General features: G+C 36.6%; 4 protein-coding genes across 11 annotated transcripts; 1 reads left to right on the forward strand and 3 right to left on the reverse strand.

Annotated features, from left to right (window-relative positions):
* On the reverse strand, positions 1-5,199 carry LOC117602472 (uncharacterized). Of its 3 annotated transcripts, none has more exons than XM_034320534.2 (7): positions 4,907-5,199; positions 3,930-4,408; positions 3,386-3,848; positions 3,062-3,219; positions 2,742-2,909; positions 2,196-2,654; positions 1-2,107 (listed from the first exon to the last, which is right to left on the reverse strand). In XM_034320534.2, the coding sequence occupies exons 2-7, from the start codon at positions 4,381-4,383 to the stop codon at positions 2,091-2,093; spliced, it is 1,719 nt and encodes a 572-aa protein (XP_034176425.1). In that variant the 5' UTR covers positions 4,384-4,408; positions 4,907-5,199; the 3' UTR covers positions 1-2,090. The 3 variants fall into 3 exon arrangements, with proteins under 3 accessions (XP_034176425.1, XP_034176424.1, XP_034176422.1); XM_034320533.2 differs by having other exon boundaries at positions 1-2,118; positions 3,930-4,401; positions 4,907-5,197; XM_034320531.2 differs by having other exon boundaries at positions 1-2,118; positions 4,907-5,197.
* Positions 5,200-5,936: 737 nt separating this feature from the next.
* Etfb (Electron transfer flavoprotein beta subunit) lies at positions 5,937-7,400 on the forward strand. Of its 2 annotated transcripts, none has more exons than XM_034319689.2 (3): positions 5,937-6,250; positions 6,472-6,870; positions 6,950-7,398. In XM_034319689.2, the coding sequence occupies exons 1-3, from the start codon at positions 6,200-6,202 to the stop codon at positions 7,259-7,261; spliced, it is 762 nt and encodes a 253-aa protein (XP_034175580.1). In that variant the 5' UTR covers positions 5,937-6,199; the 3' UTR covers positions 7,262-7,398. The 2 variants fall into 2 exon arrangements, with proteins under 2 accessions (XP_034175580.1, XP_034175581.1); XM_034319690.2 differs by having other exon boundaries at positions 6,228-6,352; positions 6,950-7,400.
* Positions 6,477-10,576, reverse strand: Epp (Ecdysteroid phosphate phosphatase). The gene is made up of 4 exons (XM_034319685.2): positions 10,330-10,576; positions 9,762-9,999; positions 8,995-9,696; positions 6,477-8,925 (listed from the first exon to the last, which is right to left on the reverse strand). Exons 1-4 carry the CDS (start codon positions 10,434-10,436, stop codon positions 8,134-8,136), a joined length of 1,839 nt encoding a protein of 612 aa, XP_034175576.1. The 5' UTR covers positions 10,437-10,576; the 3' UTR covers positions 6,477-8,133.
* A 650-nt stretch (positions 10,577-11,226) lies between these two features.
* On the reverse strand, positions 11,227-25,611 carry bs (serum response factor blistered). 5 transcript variants are annotated; one of them, XM_034319688.2, is made up of 5 exons: positions 25,134-25,611; positions 22,729-22,980; positions 15,656-15,761; positions 14,002-14,106; positions 11,227-13,417 (listed from the first exon to the last, which is right to left on the reverse strand). In XM_034319688.2, exons 1-5 carry the CDS (start codon positions 25,608-25,610, stop codon positions 13,398-13,400), a joined length of 960 nt encoding a protein of 319 aa, XP_034175579.1. In that variant the 5' UTR covers position 25,611; the 3' UTR covers positions 11,227-13,397. The 5 variants fall into 5 exon arrangements, with proteins under 5 accessions (XP_034175579.1, XP_034175578.1, XP_034175577.1 ...); XM_034319687.2 differs by having other exon boundaries at positions 11,227-13,420; XM_034319686.2 differs by having other exon boundaries at positions 11,227-13,851.
* Between the last annotated feature and the right edge of the window lie 139 nt (positions 25,612-25,750).

The following is a 25,750-nucleotide window of genomic DNA, read 5'->3' on the forward strand; positions in this document are numbered from 1 at the left end:
TTCTTCTTTTTTTTTAATTCTTTCATCCTTCACTAAATTTATACATTATGTTTGCATATATTTTAAATTTATACATTATGTATGTGTATATTTTAAATACAATATGCAATGGACCAATGACAGGATTGGTATCTTATTCATTTCCCATCTCGAGAATTACATTCACCTTAACCAGTTATTTATAATGATCCTTGTATCCTATTTAGAAGACAACGTGTCTAATCATTTAAATGGCATTGCTGAATTGTTTTCACTTTACGTTTGTAAGCTTATGAAATATATGTACAACGTACACATGTGTTCAGTGACCGCGGAAACAAGTTTTGCAATTGATTATATTGCAACAGAATTAATGTAAAAGACACACACTCACAAATGAATAAGATACATTAGCCCTCAAATTCCAAACGCTCATATAGTTTTGTATTCATTTTCACAATTTTGATTACCTAATAATCTTTATATGTACATACATGGATAAAATCATGTAAGTGAGAAAACAACTTTCTCATTTCGCATTTTGTGCAATATTCAACGGCCGATGCTTAAACTAAATGCACACATTTCTGAAGACCGAATTTCTCTTTAAAGGAAACGGAAAAAAGATCGTGCAATCCTTTTAAAAACAATTTATCCTTGGTTTTCCTAAAAAACATAAGGGTCCCTTTACGTAAAATAAAATTTGTAAGGTATATCAGTGTATCATCGTTAATGTAGCAAAATCAACTTCATGTCTCGATACCTTCATCATTCAATATACATCTTACTAACATGATTCTTATAAATTCCCTTTTTTAACATAGACACAAATTTATATTCCCAATAATACAATTCGACATAAAATATAAACTATAAACTATATTAAAATATACGAATTCAGATTTGGTGAAGTGTAAATCAATAATCATCTATCTCTTAGTAAATATACACTTTGTCCATAATCTTTGAAAAAATAAAATAATACATAGATAAAGCAAGTTTATACATATTAATCCAGACTTATCAGAGTAAATAAGTGCTAATTTTTTTTTTTGCTTCTCAAAAGAAAGAGGAATATAATATGTTTTGAGTGGCTAAATTATAGTTTAACATCACCATAATTAATATGATCAATTTTATAACAATGAATTATATTAGTAATTCATCGACATGATTCGAAAATAAACTACATTGAAAAAATGTTATATCTCCAGCCATAGGGTTTCTTATTTTTTTTTTTATGAATCCATAGATTCGATAACAGGACAAGGATTTACAGTTGAGGGCACTTTTTTTCTCCGCCTGTTATTAATATAGCCGCTGGACCATTTGTATGCTATTTTATAAACAGCAAGGATTCAGCGTAATGTACAGATATTGTACTTCTAAATCTACCGATCCATAACTCGGAGATCGATAATTCACGGATTGTTCTCACCCTTTCGTACTCTATTTTTTCTCTCTCTCTCTCTGTTTTCCATTTTCTTTTTTTTTCTTTTCATAGAGTACACGTAAGCCCCAGACATATATATTTGTACATAGCTATCATATCCAATGGAAAGTGTACAATTAAACGCAACTGAATCACGTACAGTTCACTCACAACATCAAAAATAGACTATTGCAAGAGTGCATTAGCGTGTGACACCCTGTAGATATTACTCAACCAAGGTACCGTTCTCCATACATTCCGTGACTTTCTTCTCCTGTTGGAATCTGAAACGTAGACGATATGTACAAATTTTTAATGATATCACAATATCACTCTTATAAGTCTCTGAGTCTTTTTATCTTTTTTAAATGCGATTTACCGCACAGTTATATAAATTGTTGATCCCACATTGTTGGACTATAATATAATGCAGCATCTGATAGATATAATAATCTTGAGATCATATATATTACATTAAAAATTGATCGCGATTTTTAAAGAGTGTTCTACGTGTACATATTGCCTACGATGCAGATTCTGTCCTAAACATAGTACAGGAAATATACTCAAATTACGTTAATCTTATGCTCGTCCACGTGGCTTTTTTCGGGGAGTTGTTTCCTCGGTCGCTTGAACTCCGGAAGCTGCTGGCGTACGTTTTGGACGTCCTGCTGCTTTATTACTCTGTGATGTGTTCTGCGCAGGTGCTAAAAATTACATTGTTTCTTTGTTATCATATTTATTAAACATGATACATCGGAATCATAACGCTAAAAATTCTCACCCCGTAACTTTGTCCTTGAAACTCCACTCGTGGTGTTGTTACTTTGCTGCTTCGTGCTCTTTTTATTTTCACTTTTTTTAACATCGGTATTATTTTTAGTTGCATTTGAATCTACCGATGCAACGGTATTAGCAACAGTAGTAACAGTAGTTGTAGTGGTATTAGTAGCATCAGTAGTAGCACCTTCACTTTCAGACTTTGTGTTTCTGTTTAATGCTCTTTCCGCTCTACTAGATCCCTTTGCTACGGATTTAGCTATTGCTAATGCTTTATTAACCGTTCGTTTCTTTGAACGACTCGACTTGGGTGATTTTTTCCCTGATTCTTCGTCAAGGGTATCATCTTCGGAAGAACTTTCAATTTGTTTCGACTTCTTACGTAAACTTTGCTTTTGTTTGTGCAAATTATAATTTTTTCTCTTTTTTAACTGTGATTCATCCTTGTAAAGTGAAAGGTCAACTGTGGATAGAACATTAATATTTTAGCAATAATAAACTTTAGCACTATTTATAAAAATTACTAAGTTTAAAATAAAATAATACTAACGGCCATCGGGATGTTCCTCTGTCACTCGAGGTTTTTCAGACACGCCAGCTTCAACATCAATCGCTCTCTTTAAAATATTCTCAGTGCGTAAAAGCTCTATTTTGGTTAACTGGAATTTGTTTTTATCAATTTTGTTCAAATTTAGATTTGTTAATATACAATCGAAATCTGAAATGTTAAAGAAGATAGAAGTATACAAATGCACTATTTATATTACATACAGTAACAAGATTTATACAGCAATATAACAATAAAACTAATTCAAAGTTTTAAAAAAATATAAATCTAGTAGTTATAATTGCAATTTTACATAAAATTACCTATGAAATCATAAAAATCTGGTGAATATATTTCTCCATTGTTTTTGTCTTGAGAAAGCCAACGTATACGAATTCGTCTGCTCGATTTGTATATATTTTGCATTGCTTGACATACATAGAAGCTTCCTTCTGCATTTCTCACAGCCAAAAATTCATTTCTAATAATAAACATCAACAAAAGTTAATGTATGCATGATAGTAAGCCAACATTATCAATTTAATTTATAAATAAAAATTAATATAAAAAGTTAACAAATTTTATTGTTATTCACTATTATATCATGTATTTCATATTTTTAGATAATGAACGATTTGCATACTTACTTATAGAACACTATAAGTTTGTCGTCGGAAGCTTTCGACGGTGGAGGTTTGTTTAAATTTTTGACAAGCAATGCAATTTCTGGCAATGGACTTTGATAAGGTTGCGTTTGAATTCGATTTCTTTTTGGTTTACTTGCTCCATCCGAAACTGTTGGTGTTCCTTTTAAATCCTTTAATTCTCTAGATTTTCTTTTATTTGCTTTTGGTGAACCAGTGCTTTTTGTTTCAACCTTTGGTGGATTGTTTGATTGCGGTGTCACAGAACTATCTGGTACATGTTTTATGCTTTGAGATGTGGCTTTTGGCTTTTGACTATCAGTTTTTACTGGTGTGTCTTCTGGTTTATGTGTAGATGATTTTGTTTGCAAAGTTGTATTGTTTGGAACTGCCTCAGATTCTTTTGAACCATTATTTACAGGGGTCTTCTTTTCTTCAACTTTATTTTGCACTTGTGGACATAATGCTGAAAGAATATAAGTAATATTAATATATAAAATTAATTAATATATAAGATTAATTGAAAACTTATTATACTTTTACTAACCAGGGAAATCTAAGTTAGCAGGTGTTGTCTCTTGCTCTGATTGAACTTCTTTTTGTGGCTCTTGCGTAGGATTATCTGGACTTAAATTATTGTTTCTGTTGGCTTCGCTTTGTTTTATAGTAGCAGATATATTTTGCTCTGTTTCTGTTTTTATAATCTCAACCCCATTTGGAATTAATTTCTCCATTTCAGAATCCTTTTCAGAATTACTGCTTATGTACGGGGGTGTTTGATACACGGAAGGTCTATGATCTTGCACTAAGCTTAAAGGCTGACTGGGTGGTTGCAATGTAACATAGCTTAATCCAGTTCCTGATAAAGGCTTCATAGACCCTGGTTCTGATCCCGATACAACCTTTTGTGCCATCGCATTCATAGGTAGAATTGAATGGCTGGTAGATGTTGGAGAAGTACCTACTCCAGGTATCGTTGATTTTAAGGCCGATGCACTCATTTTTCATTAAATACGTCTCTAAATACTTACAAAAAATTGGTATCAATTAAGTGACCTTACATATAATTACGATACATTTAAAGACACAAGTACAATAATATTTTTCATATAAAAATCAATTTAACTTTAGGTTTCTATTTAATAATTTATTAGCAATATTTAAAGGTTCCAAAAAGGTTAACAATCTATCGCATGCAAACATTTTAACAGCAGTTATAGCATTTTGTTTCTTATGGTTTGGTTACTGAGATCAACAACACAATGAACAGATAAAGTAAAATCAATTTATGTAATAGTAAGTACAAAACAGGGAGAACTAAAACGTAGTAGTAAGATAATAATGAAGTATGAAAAAAACGAGGGAGAATTGTGGAAAAACTCAGGTACAGAGGGTGGTCGAAGAGGGAGGGGGTAATTAGAGGAGTAAACATAAACACGAAGGAAATTTTTGGTAGTTTTAAATTTTGGAATATTTGAAAAGCCCACGTAATATTTTCGATCTTAAAGATGAACGTAAAATTACCTCGACGTTATCAACTCTTGAATATGGGTATATATTCTCTTACTAAACTTCCACGAATAGTTGATCACTGCGCGTTAACACACGGTTAACTCATTTTCCCACACACTTCCTTAACGCGTGAACGTTTCTTCTCAGTTAACATTTCATACGGTATACGTGTAGCATAGTCCATTTATCGAAGATATTCACTTAACTTACCGAATTCTACAAAACAAAACGATAAAGGCTTGCGCGCTATAGAAAGCCGTGATTTTACCCGCACGAAAAAAAACAGGAATGCCAGACGTTAGATGGCGTCGGTTCTTGGACGCCATGTGTGGCGCAAACTTGATTTCATATTCATTCTGATTGGTTCTACAACGATAGTTTAATTTCTTTTGTATTAATTCATTACAATATAAAAATTATTATACATCCGTGATATTTTACTTCTTCTAATTGACTTCTAATTAAAGTTTTGTCAATTGGAAAATGAGAAATTTGTTTTATACTGCTGTATAAACATATGCAAAATATACGAAAATTTGTCCCTTTTCCTTAAAATACTATGCTTTGAAAAATATTTGTCTAATACTTTCATTGATATAATGCATTATCTTTATAATACAATAACGAGCAATGTAATATATGAATTATTTCCTGATTTTTTCATTTGATAAAAACACTTTACATTCGCGCCATTTATAATACTGTAAGATTAGAATGGTCTTAACTTGCAATTTATTGGAATATAAAATACTATTTAATTGTATTATTACTTACTATTAAAATATAATTCAAATGAAAATAGCTTTATTTACCTAAATATAAATGAAATCATAGATCTTGAGCTTTTATCTATCACAGATAGATCGAGATCCATGAAAGAAGTTATCGCACAAAGGTGGAGTATCACAATCGTAATCTTATACGTATGTTTATATAAATTAGCCAATGAGAAAAAATCTATAACTGACGTCATGAAAAGTTTGAACTTTAATTCTTATTATTTTGTTTTTAAGGTTCTTAATAATTATTTAACTGGGCATGTATGTAATTTTGTAATCTAATTAACAAATCTGAAACGGCCATGTTATGACGCTCGCTTACATCAGCGCAAGCTTCATGAAATGAACATACCAATTTATTTGATATCAAGAAAGAAATGAACTTTAGACCATTGTCAACAAAGTGGTCCCACCACGTATAAGAGAAACTGAACAATTTTACGAACATTTCGTGATATATATTATGAAAAAGAATTTATAATTTACAGTTGTATTATTTATCGATTTGTTGATTATTTAGTTAACAATGGCGCGTGTACTCGTAGGTGTAAAGAGAGTTATCGATTATGCAGTTAAGGTATATTTGAACGATACATTAAAATATTTAAAAGCAAGAAATATTAATACAATAATGATATTAAAATAGTGAGCATACTAACATTTAAATGTTACATAATTTGTAAGTTGCACAAAAACATTTTATTACATGGAATTATAATATAAATTTTTATTAAAATAATATGTTCTCAGCATCCGTATAGTTTATGTAACATATATTTTATTTTTCTTTACTTTCAGATTCGTGTTAAACCAGACAAAACAGGTGTTATAACGGATGGAGTAAAACATTCAATGAACCCATTTGATGAAATTGCAATTGAGGAAGCTGTACGAATGAAGGAAAAGAAACTTGTACAAGAAATAATTGCAGTGTCATGTGGACCAACACAAGCTCAAGATACTATAAGAACCGCACTTGCAATGGGTGCTGATAAAGGAATTCATGTTGAGATATCTGGAGCTGAATATGAGACTTTACAACCTATTCATGTTTCTAAAATTTTAGCCAAATTGGCTCAAGAAGAAAAAGCAGATTTAGTAATTATTGGTAAGCAAGCTATAGATGATGATTGCAATCAAACTGCACAAATGATTGGGGGTTACTTGGATTGGCCAACTGGAACATTTTGTAGTAAAGTATGTTAATGAATAGTAATTTGAAGTAATATTATGTGAATCTAGTTTCTGTTATCTGATTTATGTGTTTGTGCAATAGGTTGAAAATAATAATGGTGAATTAACTGTCACACGTGAAATTGATGGAGGATTGGAAGTTATTAAAATGAAAATGCCAGCAGTTTTAAGTACTGATTTACGTCTTAATGAACCAAGATATGCTACATTACCAAATATTATGAAGGCTAAAAAGAAGCCAATTAAAAAAATTACACCAAAAGATCTAGGTGTAGATTTTGCTGCAAGAATTGAAATGTTGTCAGTTGAAGAACCACCAGCTAGAAAGGGTGGTGTTATTCTACCAGATATTGATACTTTAATTGGAAAATTAAAAGAAGCTGGACATGTTTAGTTGTTATTATGATGTTATTACTGAAAAGTAATGTTAAAAATATCTTGCAGTGCTTTATATTCATTACACTTTTTATTAAATTTGGCTGTATATAGAACAACTTTTTATACACTATGAGATATTGTATGTTATACTTCAATAAACTTTTTTCTGCAGAAAATAAAGCAATAGGTCCCTTTATCATATAACTGATAGTCATAATAAAATAACATCTTATATATTTATATATCTCTTTGGTAAATAACAACATTATTTTTCTACATCAAATTTGTACTTCTACGTTTTCACACATTATTGACATTAGCTATTGTGTCGCGTACTTGTACATGTGTAGAGGTTTGTTTTTTATCATTTACTGGTTTCTGTAAATTTCCATTTACATACATTCATTTTGATTATGAATTGCAATTTTCAATATTTATTGTATTTCTCTTTTTTTCTTTGCATTTTCTTCATCGAGAATACTATGTAACTTACCAAAAATCTTTCTAGACTTAAATACGAAAATTATATAAGAATATATCTCTTTAAAAATCATATTAAAATATGTAATTCGTACATTCGTTAATCTTTTTTAAAGATTACACACTGTAAATTCTTCGTAGAGTAGATAAAACTAAATGCCAATACCCGTATTTATTACCCTACAAAAGTTAATCCTTTAAAAAAATTGAGTAATAATCTGGCATAACTACTTCATAAGTAATCCAAGTAAGAAAATAATTTTCTTAATACTTATTTTCTCTTTTTAATATACCTCGTATAAACTAAAACGTTGCAGAAAGTTTACTGAACAGTCTTTTATAATTAAGCTATTTATATATGTCAAAAGACAAAAAGAGGAAAACGTTACTGAAAACCTCATTCATTCCTTACAATAATACTTTCCAATCGAATCTAGTATTACTTGTATGTGTTATAGGGGGGAATGGTGGTGGATAAAGTTGCCAACCATCCAACCCTTCACGTGCCGTTAGACATGCTAAATATGGTACTCTTTGAGCTAATTTAGTAACTTCCGAAGCTGGTGGTATTCTACCACCTGTTAATTGCCTTGTACAAGCTGCTAAAGAAGCAGCATGAGCTACAATTAAAATATTTCCTACAGTACTTTCAATAATTCGTTTGATTAATTCGTAACTTCTCTCATAATACTGGGCTGCGTTTTCTTTTAATGGAAGCTCTTTTGTTTTAATCACTGGATCATAGCTTTTGTCTATATTAAAGCCTGCTTTTATTAATTCTTCGGATGTCATCCAAACTGGAACACCATTTGGATACCATGCTAACCACTCAATAAGACCGGGCTCTATTTTCATTGGAATGTTTGAGTCTAATCCTTTTAAAATGTGAGCTAACGTTTGTATACATCTTAATGAGGGCGATGTAAAAGCCACATCTATTTTAATACTGGATGATTTCATAGCTTCTCCTACCAAGCTTGCTTGTACTTCACCTACAGTAGTTAAGGGACTATCATTTCGAAAGTCTTGTATATTTCTTGACGGTATTTCCTTTGGCATGTTCAAATCTCTGCGAACATATGAGCCGTTTGATTCGAAGCAATAACGAATCCATGCCCCAAATGTAAAATCTACTCTTTCTCCATGGCGACATATAAAAATTTGTCTTGAGGAACTTGAAGGTGCCTCAGAAGCCTCAATCTATACAGAAAACAATATATAAAAATAAAATTAAATGATCAAAAGGATAATTAGAAATAATATGATTACCGGTTCATTGGTTGTTGCAATTCCATCAGGACTATCTACAGAATCACCTGATGATAATACTGGTGGTTTTCGAGTAACAGGTATTTCTTCCTTTTCCGAAATGTCATTTCTATTATCAGTAATTTGTATAGTAGTATGTAAAGTCCACGAATCTGATTCAGCTGTACGTTTTGTGTGATTTAAAGGTAGATGGCCTGAAATACCAGTTAACCAAGAGATACCTTCGACCCAACCATCTGTGGATACACTACATGCTCCTTCTGGAATATAAATGTAATCTCCCACCCTTAATTCCAATTCGTCATGCTCTCTAGGCATGTGAGCATGTGTAACTTTATGTACATGTGCATTTTGGAGTCTAGAATCTCTGGAATATAATCTAAGTTCCCAATTAGCTGAAGAAGTAAGCTTCAATTTTTCTACCATTAAACGAAGCTGTTGGTATAAATTGCTGGGAAATTGATATGCTAATGTTAAATGCAATGATTTTATTTGAGGTTCTGCAGAAATACCCAAACTAGTTAGTTTATTTACATAACGAACAGAAATGTTTTTCAGCCATTCAGCATTTACTTCTTTAACAAAAAGACCCATAAAATTGGGAGAAATGTAAGTTTCTAGCTCAATATTGTCTGATAGTTCATCTTGGTTAACTATATTTTCAAGGGCATTTACTAATTCTTCTGTAGATTCATCTGGTGCCTGCAAGCACAACATTCGTGTTATTTTATATTATTTTATATATTAATATTATTATAACATCATACATTAAAGAACGAGACAAGTGTAATATGTGGCATATAATTATGTGCTCCATTCCATATGAGTTCTTTACTCTCTGACCAAAATTTCATAAGCTCCTCAGCTAATTCACCAGTGGGACAAGCATATAAAACATATTGTCTATGGGTATCAGAATCCAAAGTTGGATCTCTAACATGAGCTACTAGCCAATCGGATGCAAGTTGAATACCTCGATGTCCTGTAGCAGCTAGTGCTTTTTCTCTAGAAAAATAATACAATGTCAACTTTAATTACTGCAAGTCATACAATTAATCCTATTACCTCTCTTACATAATAAAATACAATACATTTATGACATAATGTACATTGCATATTATTTTAAAGCAACACCAAAGAAACAGTAAATAATAAAAATTTAAATAATATAGTCAAAATAAGTATAATTTAATGAAAAAAGAATGTAAACAATAGTAGTACTCTAAGTTTGACAGCTGTTTGTTTACAGTGCTACCTTGCAATCATTCCTAATTGCTCGTAAAGTTAAAGTGGAAGAACGACATTCTTATGATTTTATTATATCATAATACTCACGCTCGATGTTTCGGAAAACCCAACTGTAAAAGTGTTTGCAACGGGGTTAAATGCTGTTTTAAAATTTTCGTTGGAGTTGGATTTTTCCGCGGTGGTAACGTCGCCATGACGGTACATTACATTTCGGTAGCTGCTGCCAACATTGTTGAAAGGAATGCCTTTAGCCTTTGTAACATGTATCGATTAAATCGAGTCGAATCTTCGATTCGATTTGGAATTAGAAAATTCAAATTTTTGAAATTATAACTTTCTTATCATCGCAAGTCTTGTTCATTTGTCACTATATGCGCACAGTGAGTGTAATTCAAAATATATAAAAATATAAATAAATAAAGATTATATTATTGGATTGGGAAAATAATAATTTGTTAATATGAAATATTGACCTGCGGTGATTTGACAGAAAAAGCATATTAAAACTCACTCGAAACCCACTGTGTACACAAAATTGTAATTCGAATAACTGTATTTCATTTCTTCGTATCCAACGCATACTCCATAACAATTTTAACAATGGCACACGACCAGTATATTATGCAAAGTTAGTGTAGAAAACAGCGATATGTTTACATATGTTCATTCGTTACAACATTCGGTTACAAACATTCTTCGCGTTGCAATATTACAGTAAACGAGTAATAAAAAAAACTTCGTAAATTACGAATTGTTCGAGGATCATTTAAATTTCATTAATAAATGATTCTAATAATGCTATATTGTTTAATAAGAAGAATTAATGAAATTATGCATAGAAGCTATTAACATTTTTTAAATTTTTAATCAGAGATTTAAGAAGCGCTTTGATATTAGCAAATTTTTATAACATTTCCTCCATGTATATGAAAATGATGAACTTTATAGAAAATTTAAATGATCCTCGCAGCACTTATTATGCAATTATATATATATATATATATATATATATATATATATGCATACACATTGTATATAAAATAGAACGCCTTCAACCCTGCCAATTTCGATTCTTTACAGACACATGAAACTTTCGAATCTGTCCATTACTGTACAAACATTAAGCTCGAGCTTCTCGTGTTACTTTTTACGTAAGGTTGATTGTTTCTCAAAAACTCGTTAGACACACGTAACGCAGAAAACGAGATATGTAATTTAAAAAGTATGATAGACGTTTTTCAAATTCGCTTCTTTCCCATTTTTCCTCGCACCTGTTTCCATCTGGCTTTCTTTGGTATACCAATAAAATTCCACTTTAATCACATAATGCACATTCTTTAACAACGTTAATCATACTACGAAAATTATTTTTCCATATTCACAGAGATTCTATAAACGATCCTTGCGTTGAAAATTATTCTGTAATAACATATATATTCTTAAAATGATAATTACTTTGCAACATTGCTTGAGAATCATTTATTTCAAGCCAACAGAACTAAAAAACTGTGTATTTTAAATCATTTCAAATAATACTCTTTTTAGACAATGATAAAATAAAGTAGAAAAAGAAATTCGTATGACTAGGTCATTGTTTATGCTTTCAAAAAGATATGGAATAAAATCTGAAATTTCTAACACCCATGATAAATGCATAATATAGGTAATATAGTTACTGATTTTTTGTATCAATTTTAGCTTTTTTTTTTACACGGATCGAACTATCATTCGTATTACAAATCTTATTCTCTTCTAATAGCCTATACAAAATTTTGTATAAACTCTTCAGCTTCTACAAACTTTTAAATGTAAATTAATTTATTATTAAAAGTATATCTTTGCCGAATTCGATCGATAGTACCACCCATGTATTATAAAATCATAGGTAATATTTATTACAAAAAAAAAGAAGGTACAAATTCTTCGCGTGTTATTTATCAGAAGCTGATAATTTATTTCCATATCGTGTAAAATAGAGATTGTAGGATTAAAAATACTGTTATATTAGTATATAGTCGATAATAATGCGTGTTTATCACTTAAACGACCAATTAAAATTGTCACTATCATCACTTTCTTCTGTTCGATTGATCAGTTGATCTCGAAACGTGTTTCCATCACGCAAGCCGAACGATTGTTTAATTAAGAAAAATTCTAATAATTCATCGATCGTTGTTTCGAGATGAATTATTTCACCGATGAGCTAATGAATAGGAATTCGGTGTACAATTAGAAAGGCGAACCAAATGTCATTGGTTGATCGCAGTATTAAAAAATATATCGGCTATCATCTCTACGATTGAAAGGAAGAAGAACCTGCATTGGCGTAACTAGGATTTTATAGAAATTTGGAATTCTGAAATTTTAGAAATCTGAGATTCTGGAATTTTAAAATCTTAAAACTATAGAATGGTGAACGAACCAGTCTACATATTTTCACCCTGGCCTCACCCTAGTTACTCCAGTGACAACTTGCATTATTCGTTTTAAAAGCACCCTGTAATATTAAGAAGTAATCATCGCCCTTCGAATCTCCTAAAAAAATCTCTCAACAACTAGAATGTCGAGGATCTACGAAACGATTTAACGATCGAATAACACCGGTCTGAGTTTATTTTGCAAAAAGATTGTACAAAATTTCCTCGATAAATTCCACCGATAAAAACGTGTCTCTAAACGATTCTAATAACAATTTACGAACGCTAAAACGCCTCGATTGTCGAGGAAAAAATTGTGAAATGTTGCTTCGTGGAACGTTCGTTGGGCTAAAAGTTTGACTAGTATTGCACGAGAATCGGTCGAACGTTGGTAACGAAAATATTCTTTAAATTCAATATTTTAGTACAATTAACGCGTTGAATGCTGCAAAGAAATATACGTCAGGGTACCATTTATTTAACTCAGAAAACGTAAGAATTTTTCCTGGAAAGAGTTAAACACGTTGACCGATATATCATTCATATTAAATTTAAATCTCGTAACCCACCTGTAGCATTCAACGTGTTAAAAAATTCGTTGAATCGACGTTGCATCAAAAGTTGCACCTCTGCATTCGATGGATCCATGGTAAAAAGAAAAAAATTTCGAAAAGGGAAGACATTAAATACATTCGCGAGAAATACAGATGGCGAGGAACGTCACCCTCTGGACGCGTCTTACCGTCGGTCACCGACTACTGCTAGAATCAAAGTATTTTTCGTTAATCGATAAATTCAAACATAGCGGGTATCGTATCTACACGCATCCACGAGTGATTAAAAAAAAAAAGAAGAATCTGTTGCGTCGCTCTAGAAAAAGTTCCACGTTACAGACTTAACATTTGCGCGTCGCGTCGTCACGGTAGCCAGTGTCAAACTGAAAAGGACGTCACTTTTAACGATCCATCGGGTCGTTATTCGTTACAGTTCCAGAATGATTTCGACGATCGATCTTATCAGTCGCGATCTTTGGTCAGGTCCGATGGCTGATCACAGGAGGACGTGGTGGTCGGCGACATATTCATCCTGGATGTAACAGGAAGCGACAAACCCGCTGCGCTCATCGCTACGTTCAATGGTATCGTGATGAACGGTTGATTACTCTGGGACGAATTCGACTGGTTTATCGTGCCTGCGAAACAATGCGAAAACCTCTACTTGGGAAACAGGAAGGAGGAGGAAAGATCAACCCTTCAACCCCTCGTCTCTCTCGTTCTTGGTTACGAAAGGATGGTGGATGCGTGTAGGGGTGTTTGGTCCAGGGTTCATCATGGTTTCTCACCTCCTTCTTGAGAGATTTGCACTGGCTGACCGTTTTGACCGATACCGAGCAGAACCCCTGGACTCGGCGAGTAAATCACTGTCTGTGGCATCTGGTACATTATACCTGCGAACAATTATTATAACTTTAAGGAAGACGAATTGCTGAGATAATAGCAATTTAACCCTTTTCCGTTTCGATTTTATTCAATTCATAATCTTTCATTTTATTTTCATTCTCTAAATTTTCCGCTCTTCCTTCAAATATTATTTTTCATTATTTGAAAATCTCTACGCTATATGTTTTACCTACATCCTTTCTAAAGTTTTTAAATCTCGAATAGAGATAGAACGAATTTACCGATGACCCACTGCTGTTTGGGTTTCTTTCACTACTTAAATTAATTCCGGAAGCATCGCTAAAAATATACGTTTACGTGGTGAACATAATATGAAATCAGATTAGACTTAAGTGGTACAGATAGACAAAACAGTGCAGACCACGATACGAGACTAAACATATGTTAATTATTTCTATTAATTATATTTATAGAATATGTTCGACGCAAGGTCCATTTGAACCATGGGTACCAAAGGGTTAAAACTACTTCTAAATCGCAAATCGAAGAAATAAATAAATAAAATTTCCAATTGAAAATAGAATTCCAATGGGAAACGACACACACGCGCACCGGTCTTACAGTTAAGCGTCTCGGAGAAGAATTAATTACTCGAACCGACCAATCAACTAATCGACAACGTTCAATGTCAAAGAAGAAGAACTCGAGGAGACACCTCTTCGACCAACCAAAGAGGCGAAGGGGGGAAAAGAAGAAGGAAGAAACCCAGAAACAAGGTTGAACGACAAAGGAGCAATCGGATGGCGAACGAAGGGGGTAAGATCGAACGGATCGGATATCAACGCGGCGGAGTTATCAAAATTCCTGCCGGGACAGTTTGTGCCATTGGGAACAATGGAAAGGCGAAAAGAAAGAATAAAAAAAATAAAAAAAACTCGTACGTCATGCTGGCGATCGGTAAGTCGGATGGCATCCACTCCATATATTAGCATCGATATTTATGTGTACACCTGCATCGGAGCGCGGCTTTCGACCGGATCTTACTTCCCAGTTAGGCAGCGCGTCGTTGTCTTAGTTTGGTCATCGCGGCCCGTACAACTCCTTATGTACTCCCCTACACGGATAACCTCGTCATCGCTCGCACACTTTTCGCATTTTAAGTGTCCTCTTTCCTTTATCTTCTCCCTCTCTTTTCCTCTCTCCCTCTCTTATACGCATCATACGTTTACCTCTCTGATACCATTCTCTCGTTTTCTACTCGCCTCTCCGTCTACCAGCCTACCTGACCGATTCGATTGCACGACGGTACCTACCGCTCTAACGATTTTCCACGCCACTTCGATATAGCCCGCGCGACCTGCCGATACGCCCACGAGGAAATTCGTTCCTATCCACGTACGCACCGCCCAGCGATTGTTCCGAGCTTTTGGAGAGGAATCCCGAGGTGAAATAGTTACGATACCCCTCAGGCTCTAAGTTGGGAGAAAACGACTTTTGGTAACCATTGTTTCCTCGCCGGATTACGCAAACACTGACGACGGGGGGTTTACCCCTCGGACCGATTTTACTTACATCTTAAAGGGAAGCAAAACTTACCGGAGTGATTTTTCGAAAGATCCTTCGACACTGGGGAATCACCGTCGCTGGTGTCTCCGTCGCTTTCGTTCGGGCAAACGTCCGACCTAGGCGAAGTGCCATCCTCCTGAAACAGAAAGGCATAATTGGTTACCAGGAGAAATAATAATTTGAAAAGATTGCATTCGTAAAGTATAAGATCTACTGGTACAAAACTTATGAATCATCGTCACAAGGTTTCTGCCTACCTCTACGAACGACACTTCCTAGAAATTCTCTGACGCTTCCGTAAAGCAGGCGAATTAATTAGCCAACAAAGTAACGCGTAGAGGAGTCGCGCGATAAACTGACCCAATGAAAAAACGATTAACCGGTAGGAAAAGCGGGAGAGACGTTAAGTGATACAGAATTGCTTGCGAGGCGCAAATTCCAGATCGAACCTGTAAATCTTTAGATAACGCCGCGGCAATAATATCGGCGAGCCAATCAAACGGTCAACTAACCGATCAATCAACTAGCCCTACCAACCAACTAAGCAACGAAACAACGAGCAACGAATCCAACTTACCTACCTACCTACCTACCTACCTACCTAGCAGCCAGAGATGCGCCAGCTTGTTCGCGCACCTTATATGGCCATCCGCGCGGCCTCAACTCGTACACCGCGCTTCCACGGCAGATTCTCACAAATTTACGCAGGACTACGTTTCCCCGGGTGACTTTCTCTCCCTCGCTCTACCACTGAATACCTTTTTTCCACGGCGAAACCGTGAACGGGCAAACCTATCCGTTATACATACATTTCGACTCCTTCGTTAGCACGCGTACACGTGTCCTCCGCTACCACCTCGGGAGAAAGCGAATCGGCGAACCTAATCCTTCCGCGATACAATTATCAAAATCGAAGATGAATTTTCGAAAAAGTCTGGCTTAAATCCGAAGAGCATCCTTCTGTAAGTTTCTTAGCTGTGACTTCAGAAGTAATACAACCCACGGTGTGTTTAGCATAATAAGACAAGAAGAAGACGAATGGCCGCGATGGGGAGAGGAGTAAACGTTTGAAAAATGATTTCATCGTGGCTCCAGTCCAGTCGACTGATCAAACTACTCCACTTTCGAACTGGTTATCGAAGTACAATGAAGTGGAAGTGCGAGAAACGTTCCTTTGGAAAGTGGATGGAAACGCATCGGTGTATTTGTTTCTTTTCTTTTTTTATTCGTTAACTTTGATACGACGGAGTCGAAGAAACATAAACGTCCTTTATCCTCGAGAGAGCGAGACCGTTAAGGAGATCTCTAAACGCGTTCCAAAGGTTCTGAATTCCAAAAGCAGCGCGAAGCATTAATCAGTCTACCCTACTTCCGAACAATTATGCTACTTCGGTATCCTTCCATTTCGCTTCAAAACTAATACCTTCCCCACCGGCGGATCCGTGATGCACGTCATAACACCGGGGAAAAACAATTTCCGCAAGCTCGAATGGGAGATGGCTACCGGTTAGGATTTAGGGGACTAAGGGTTGCGAAAGCGACCCTTGCCCGTTGTCGGCGATCACTTCCGAGTCGCATTTGTACCCCTCCGTTACCACGGGTGTGTATAGAAGGCGCGACAAAAACCGACATTCCTGATTCTTAAGTTGGTCTCTATATAAGTATCTGCCATCGCGAACATTGCCTGTATATGGCGACAAGCAGCCTTTGACAAAGGTGACCGTATATGGTATTCTGCTTCCACCTTCCATACCTTCTCTCTCTCCGCCATCTTTCTCTTTCCCTTCTCCCTGATTCCTCCCCACCTGTTTTCTGCCCTTCTCTCTTTCGCCCTGCCAAGTAACCGACAGCTGCTGTCTTCGTCGCTTACCAACACCGCGATTCACCTCAGGGTGCCTCCTTGGTCAAATACATCATAATAATCGTTAAGTCGTTAGATCGTAAATCGTGGGGCTAAGAACCCTCGGAAACGGTAGCCGCCTCCCCTTAGGAACTTACGCGTTCGAGGGCGCATCGCCACCCTTATCTCGCGCGTGCGTTCGAAATTATGTTTATTCGTTTGGTTAAACTTCTCGAAACTTAACGCAACGATTCCTTTTGAAATTTTACATAAAACGCATTCGGAAAAGGGCGAGGAAAAGGACTGTCCTTCGAAACATCGTGATTTCGAAGCGCAAACCTACCTTGCCCGACTCACCCTGAAAAGATGGATAGCCTGAATAGCAAAATGGAATGTTTATCCGGTGTCTTATTTTTAAGAGAACTTTTTTCTTTTACAAAAGTGATCGCAAAAGTTGAATGATTTAAGCCTCTTTTCGTTGTTTTGTATAAAAGAAAATGTTAGTAATTTTTTACTGTCTGAAACAGTAGCGCCTATATTATTTACAGAAAAAAAAAAACGCTTTTAAATTAGTTCTAATTTAGCAGGGACGCACAGACGAAAAGTAAAAGCGATTCGCGCCATTAAAGCGACAGCGACAAAAAACGAAATCCAACATCATTAGCGAGAAATAAGAGAGAGAGAGAAAAAAAACAGAGCATTCTTTATAACTTTCTTTCGTCAACAATGTTATGAAGTACATGCTGAGTACGAGCAAGTGGTTCGTTCAGCTGGACTGTTAATACCTAACTGGAACCAGCTCGTTTTCTTTAATCTTCTCGACGCAACAACTAGTTCAGCGTTTCACGCGAAACTATTACCTAATCGCAACGAATTCCTTCCATTTCCATCATCGTCGGTCGGGAATTCGCGAAAAGTGAACGACGCGAAAGATTTTTTTAAAAAAAAAAAAAGGTGAGGAGAATTCGAATACGGTATGTTCGCTAAAAACAGGCGGGTTTTTTTATACCTACCTGTTAGAACAAACAAACTGGGCACCTTAAAGTTACCAACAATCGTTGCTATTTTATGATAATATTCGTACGATGACAAAACGCACAATCATGGAATCGTAATTATTAAACAAAATAATAATAATAATAATAATAATAATACACGTGCGTGTAATATAAATATTATCACAGTATTTTACAAGTACACTATTTACACATGTGATACATAAGCTAAATAGGCACGCCAGCCGTACATTTCGTGATTAACCGTTTAGGATTATCGTAAACGTAATATTAATATATTATTTGTACTTTGTGCGTCGATGGGAGAAGATGCACGGATTACATATTACCATTATGTATTTCCAATTTTCAATCTCCCTTGCTTGTCACGCCTGCACGTAATTAATCGTTCTTCTCCACTTTTCTATTAATTTTTTTTTATTCCCTTCCTGTGCTTTTCCACGTGTTACGTTTATCTTCTATTTATCTATCTATCTATCCTCTATGTTCTGTTTTTTTTTTTTTTCTTTTAATGTTGTCCAATATTAAGCGGTATAAAAAAAAAAGAAAACAACATACACGCACACACACGTACAAAACGTAAGCATGCACAAATGTATAAAGGGACGAGCAGAGGTTCTTTTTCTTCTTTTTCTTTTCTGTTCTCTCTACTTCGTAAAGTATAAAAATGGAGAGGAAACACACAGGAGGAGGGATACTGTGAATTAAATTAAAAAGGTATTTTAAATACTAGCTACTTAATCTACGATAGAGAAAAAAAAAACAAACAAACAAATACTACACATGCCACTTTCAATACAACACATTACGGAACAATGTACGATGCACACAACAATGTATAGATGTATATGTATATATATATATATATATATATATATATTCAATGCACAACAATGCCAAGCGTGCACCGCCGGGTCTCTACTGGCTCGGACTCGCACCCACGTACTACGATTTCTCGTTTCTTCGGTGGCTTTTTTTCTTTTACCACAGGGAAAGGCGGAACACCTCGACCTGAACTACATGAGTATTTAAAAAAAACAAGGATGCCTCGATAAGGATCTTTGATGGAGGGAAAAAGGGTGAAATGCTCGGATCGTTCGATTTTCCGCGGATTCCCGGTCTCGCGAATCCCACGAACTTAGGTACGATATCGTTAGGTACGTATTAAATAGAATCGAGGGGAACCGAGGCGAACCAATTCGGTAGTTGTCGCGGACTGTTTCAACCCTTTACAGTTGGAAGCCGTTCGATATTAAATTTATATCGCAATAAATTTCATCATTTTCTTCCTTTTATATGATATACAAAATTAAATTGAAATTGGGGATCTCTCCATGGTCCGCCGTCCGAGGATGAATATTCCCACCTTCTGACTGCTAAGGGTTAAAAGTTCCTTAATCGTTTGGAAATTATTTTAAATGAAACAATATAATTTTTATTAAATCGTTGAGTATTTTATGGAACAGTGATGTTAGATTGTTTCGAATAGAACTGGAATTGATTTGCTTCAGTTCCCTTAATATATGTATATCTCGTTGCTCGGCGACGATCGATCAATTTACAACGTATTTACAGTTCTTTAAATAAATAAAAATGATTCCGTGGTGGTAAGATATTATAAATACGATTCGAGTTCACGAGAAAACGGGACGCGTAGGTAATATAAAAAAAAAAGTACGCGGTTCATCGAGTATTTACGTCACACGAATTAATACCCTAACTGTACGATTAAGAATTGTCCCTACTTAATTCCTCGTTTGTTAAACGAAATCAAATCTCGTCGATACGTGTCCTGCGATATGTTTTCATCCCGTAAAGAAGTACGACTCGAACGGGCACAATTGTCGCCCATGATACCCACAGTATCGTAGAAAAAGTCTTTGGACTTTGATTAACGTATAGATCTAGCCACTGATTCGTATTTTCATTATTAATATTTTTTTCGCTCGAGCTTACGATCATTAAAATAATTAAAATATTATGAAATTTACCAATGACATTTTCTATGATAGTTAATCCTTCTCGATCGAAATTCGCTTTAATCACTCAAGAAAACTCGTTTCAATTTATCAAAGATATAAAAATCCTTTGGCGTGTGTAGCTTCCTATCGAAAAGGGTTAACTATTACCAGAAATCGCAGTGCCTGAAACACGTAGAAAGATCGTAAACTCCATAATTCCAACTATTTCCACAAACGACTTGTTAAAAGCTGGATCGTTAACGAACGATCCATTACTTGGAAAAATCGACCGATTATCCTCGTTTCCCGCGGATAAGTCTCGTACGATTGGACTAGATTTATACGTTTGTTAACGGAGCAATTTTCGGTCAGTTTTTCATTGAAAACATCATCGTCGCACGCCCGGTTATTGAAAATCGGCATCGTATCGTCGAAAGACTCTCCCTGAGCCTACCGTAAGGGACACGGTGGGACGCGAAATAACTTTGCTCGTATATTAAGTACAGTGGAAAACCTGCTGCGTTAAGTAGCGTGGTCGACCCCGTCTTAAAGGATGACAGGTGTCCGTAGAGTAGAGCTATCGCTCGCGATACCGAGTCGAGAGAAGAGTTAATTGCTCGAAACTGTTCGGAACGAGGCAACCGTGGCAAAACATCGTTCTGATTGTCGTTACAACTGTACTAGGATCTCCGCGCGTCTCGATACCATAAGAGGTCGTGATTTTACCTCGTCGACTGATTTGGTTGAATCTTTTTTACCGCACCTGCCACGTAATTATGCGAACTAGTCCCCGTAAGTTTACTATAATACGTCTTTGCGTCGATTAATCAAGCTATTGTAGCAGGAGCGGAGAAAATAATAAAAATATTAACACTTGAATTTACGTCAAATTAATCGTCAACGCGGTGAACGTTCGGCATAATAATTTCGAGTCCCTAGTTGATCACGTTATTCACGCTTCGTACGGGATATCACTATCCCTACGCACGCGAAAAGAAAATAACCGTACTTTCATTGATACCGGATGCGATGCGCCTGATCGAGAATTTCGATATTCATAGTCCGGAAAAGAAAGTCGGAAGTCGTACGGGAACTTCCTCCGTCCAGTTGATTCGTTATTCAGTTTGCACGACGATTTTACGTCAATCGACGCGACACGCTCCTGATAATGAACCATTACTATGTTATAAATCCTTGTAACGACACCGAGCGTGTGTCCATTCTTCGAAATGTCACGACATTTAAACTGAACGCCGCGAAAAGACGAACTTCAACGCGTTAACTTCTAATTCGAGGCGACGGTTTCGCGTCTTGGACGGAATCGCGCCAACGCTGAAGCGTCTGTTGAGTCAGAAAACAGAAGCTAAGCTTCGAAACACCTCGTTTCACTCATCTATCTTACGTCCGAAACTACCCTCTAAAAACCTGACCCTTCTCGCAGGTACCGCGAACGATACCAAGCTGCGCAAACGTTCTTAAATACGACATATTACTTGAAGAAGCCAAGAATTGTCACAGCCGATCGAGCATAGTCGACGCGAGCGCGATAGTGCACGAATAATTGCTGTTACGCTGGCAGACCGTCGCGTCGGCGATACCTGTAACGCGGATTATCGGTTATCACTATACTCCACGGATATCCACGTCGCGTGTAATTTAGACTTTTCTTAGTTAAGAGTAAGTGCAAAAGAAGAAGCGTCCCATTACATGATGCCTTGTATATCAATATTTCATTAAATAGCAGGTAATGATCCTTTCAAGATTCTCCCAAGACTAAAGGTAGGTACGTTTAATGGGAGACTCGACTCTATAACTTCTACCGGGTATACCTACACGTCGGTCCGTGTTACTGATCAATCATGGGAAGCAACACGGTAGCCAACAAGCGGTAGGAGGCGCGGACGCGTCGGGCGCGCGAAAAGAGCCGGAGGACAATTGAGTGCCCGTTCGAGTTTGGTAGTACTACCGTTGGGGATGCGAGTGCGACATGTGAGGATGATAAGTATGATGGGGCGGCAGAGGCGAGGGACAGGATTGCTGATAGGGACCACCGGCGAGCATGGGACCAGGACTGGAACAGGGTACCAGGTGCGAGCTCGGCGAACCCGCGTGTGCATGCGCAATCAGGTGCGCGTGCTGCGCATGCGAGGGTGGCCCGTGCTGCGAGCCCGGCGGCGGTGGCGGCGGGGGTTGCGGATGGCCCGGGGGCCCTCCGGTTGGACCACCGCCCGGATATCCACCGTGCAACGAGCCACCGTGCGGCGAGCCATACACCAGTTGCCTTACTTTCTGCTCGTCGTCGGCTATGTTGTAGGTCAGTTCGGTCTCCTCGAAGCCGGTCGCGGACATCCTCTGGTCGCCGGACGAACCGGAAGCCGGTGGGTCCGGGCTGTTCAGGCAGGTCTGGATTAATGCCTTACCGGCCTCGCTGGTTATCATCGGCTGCAACTTCCGTGTCGCGAATGTGTACACGTGGCCGGTTTCGCTGGCCACAAGCAGCATCACTTGGGTACCCGTCAGCGTCGACAGCTCGTACGCCTGCAAGCAGAAACAACGATTAATTAGGGATATCCTCGAGAAGGGTGGCTTTGCTTTCGTTCGATCTCCATTAACGTTCCTTTTTCTTCCATTTCGAAACTTTCGAGGACCTGACTGATTAAGCACTTGTGTTTTTAAAGAATTCCAAATACTTGGAATACAAAGCAGTTTTGTGTACTCTACAATTTTTACAGTGGTCCTTGAAGAAAGAAAAGCGCGAATCGCAGATATTATGGGTCATAAATTCTTAATCAGATCCTTGAAGAACGAAAGTAATATTTTACTGTTGGACGTTTGAACGCTTAACGGGTATCACGTGCACCTGATGTATTCAGATCTTTATAGAGCGCACTTATGCAGATTTCTGCCGCCTGCGCAATCATTAGCGTACTATTTTTTTAAATAATTAATTCGAAACGCACGCGGAGGAAAAAACTACGTTTACACTCTTGTTCGTCTAGAGATCATACCTTTAACGACATTATAATTATCAAGGTTTTCTGGAGCGTTCGCGCGGTACATCTCATACGGAATTCTTTCTTTTATCAGTGAAAACCAACGCTCATTGGAGAACGAGTTGTATACATATATAATTCAAATTTAAATTGTAAAATTCCAGTTGCTACCAAGAAACGTACTGCTTGAAGGAACAACGTAACCACCTTATAAAAACGAATAAACATAATGGAACACATTACAAAATCGTGGTCTTTTGTTGAAGTTCAAGAAAGTATTCTACTAAAGAGTATGCAAATCGGAACCACGTGTAAAATTGTTTATAGATAATATTTTTAACAGTGTGATTTCTCTACTCACTCAACTGTTTCATATAATTTGATATCCTTTTGCAAAATTTCCTTATTACTGCTATTATAAATAATAATTTCTAATGTTTGAAATTGAAGAAACAATTGCTTTTTACAAATTTTTCAATTTACATTTTCGTTTATCTAAATAACGGTGTAAAGCAATTATGTCAGTTTCGTGTCAAAACATGGCTAATTATAGAGGTCCGTCTTTAGAAAAGGGGAACAATCTATCTTTGGTTTTCTATATTCGTATGAAAGATGCAATTTGCTTTAGGTTCTTCTACGGAGTCAGATACCACGAAGCTTGGATCAAATAAACATCTGTAAGTAAAAAACGATAAATTTAAATTAAAATGAATCATAGACTATTTTTGTTCACCTTATTATCGCATTAAAAGGAAAAGAAAAATAGAACGTCTGAAGATTAAGCAGTACTTTTCTCGTTAGAACACAATATCGTGAATAATTTGCAACAATTGTCAAATAATAAACATATATAAAATATTACCTGAGTTAAATATAAGAAAACCCGATTTAATTTAAAAACAATTTTTACATTATTCTACCATAGCGGTTACAACGCGTCCATTACCTGAAATACAAAATAAAATGTTAACATTCATCCGGGTACGTTACCGTTCAGAAAATAAATCCTGCGAATAAAGTTTTTAGCAAGGTGAAGCAAAAAAAATAATGTTGATTCTGTATTAGGATGTGAAATTCGATCGTGCATATTTTAGACGTGCATTCACTGAACTTATGTTGTCAAACGAAGCAAAACAAATGGAATTGGGATTGGAATTGGAATTAAGGCGGAAGTGCGTACGCGGTCGACCCTAGAAATGGATCATCCGGTTAGAATTGTCAAAATTTACCACGCGTTCGTAAGCGTTTCCCCGATAAGAAAAGACGCGCGTTGCGTACAAGTAGCGATTTTGCTCGGTATATTTTAATCCAAAATACGGGGATACGTTACTGGCGTACAAATACACGTCAGCGAAGGCACAGTTGTCACTCATAAATCGCGCGCTCCCTAAAGTCATCACCGTACGTTTAGTTTAGCGCACGGCAGTCCGCATATCCACACGACGATAATGCACGTTTCTTTTCGTTCTACGTGTCACTGTAGGAAACTGACTTTTCATTTAATCTCATATTTATCGATTTATCTCGTTTTTTTTTTCCTTGATCGTAAATTTGAATACACTTGAAAAACAGCTTGCTGCGCAGAGACACTACGATCGCACAGCGAATCGATCGCGAGGATCGATAGCCGACAGGTGACGTTCAAACACACTTTTTTACGTTAGCGAAAATAGGTCGACGGGTTTGTCAGATACAAACCTTCTTCATGATTCCAGTTTTCCTTTTCGAGAAGGTTGTATACCGGCGTAGCTTATTGTCGATGTACTCCATTTTAATTTTAACCCGTCCTTTGGTCTTCTTGCCGTTCGAGGGGGGTGACTTTTTCGGTTGACCCAAACTGGTAAACGATTCCTCGAGATTGTCAGGGACACAATCACCGGACATCGACATGCCTTGCTGTTGCGAAAGTGCTTGCCTTGCATTATTGTCATCGTAACAAACGTCCGATGTGGTCCTCTTGATACCCCTCTGTACGGATCCAACGCCGGCGTTTGGTGCGCCTGCAGCAGCTGCCGCGGCCATCATAGTGGCGCCACTGCGGCTTATTTGAGAAGTTGTAAGCTGGGAGGTGGACGGTCGGCCGTACATTTCCGAGCCAGCGTCGCTGCCTATCATCCCCATGCTGTACCCAAGACTTGCGTACCGACTATCTCTTCCGCCGCTAGGGTTGTCCATTACGGACTCGCACACATTTATTCCCTTTCCCTCGGCCCTTCTCCACCACGGAATCGCGAAAACTCGGCGCAATGCTTCCCACGTGATCAATCATCTAGAGGAACACGGGACAACAACGCGCACTGCACGAGCGCTCCCCG

This window comes from Osmia lignaria, chromosome 13, assembly GCF_051020975.1.
Source record: "Osmia lignaria lignaria isolate PbOS001 chromosome 13, iyOsmLign1, whole genome shotgun sequence".
NCBI lineage: Eukaryota > Metazoa > Arthropoda > Insecta > Hymenoptera > Megachilidae > Osmia > Osmia lignaria.

Bases quoted from the DNA above. Each gene is read 5' to 3' on its own strand.
- LOC117602472 (XM_034320533.2), bottom strand. From the start codon at position 4,383: ATGAGTGCATCGGCCTTAAAATCAACGATACCTGGAGTAGGTACTTCT. The intron at 2,910-3,061 runs GTAATTTTATGT...TTAACATTTCAG, and splicing joins AGATTTTTATGATTTCATAG to ATTTCGATTGTATATTAACA. The intron at 2,655-2,741 runs GTTAGTATTATT...TTCTATCCACAG, and splicing joins AGAGGAACATCCCGATGGCC to TTGACCTTTCACTTTACAAG.
- Epp (XM_034319685.2), bottom strand. From the start codon at position 10,436: ATGGCGACGTTACCACCGCGGAAAAATCCAACTCCAACGAAAATTTTA. The intron at 10,000-10,329 runs GTGAGTATTATG...TTATTTTTCTAG, and splicing joins GGTTTTCCGAAACATCGAGC to AGAAAAAGCACTAGCTGCTA. The intron at 9,697-9,761 runs GTATGATGTTAT...TTGTGCTTGCAG, and splicing joins CACTTGTCTCGTTCTTTAAT to GCACCAGATGAATCTACAGA.
- Etfb (XM_034319689.2), top strand. From the start codon at position 6,200: ATGGCGCGTGTACTCGTAGGTGTAAAGAGAGTTATCGATTATGCAGTT. The intron at 6,251-6,471 runs GTATATTTGAAC...CTTTACTTTCAG, and splicing joins TTATCGATTATGCAGTTAAG to ATTCGTGTTAAACCAGACAA. The intron at 6,871-6,949 runs GTATGTTAATGA...TTTGTGCAATAG, and splicing joins CTGGAACATTTTGTAGTAAA to GTTGAAAATAATAATGGTGA.
- bs (XM_034319686.2), bottom strand. From the start codon at position 25,610: ATGGACAACCCTAGCGGCGGAAGAGATAGTCGGTACGCAAGTCTTGGG. The intron at 14,107-15,655 runs GTAAGTTTTGCT...AATTGTTCGCAG, and splicing joins TCTTTCGAAAAATCACTCCG to GTATAATGTACCAGATGCCA. The intron at 13,852-14,001 runs GTGAGAAACCAT...ATTGTTTCGCAG, and splicing joins GCAAATCTCTCAAGAAGGAG to GCACGATAAACCAGTCGAAT.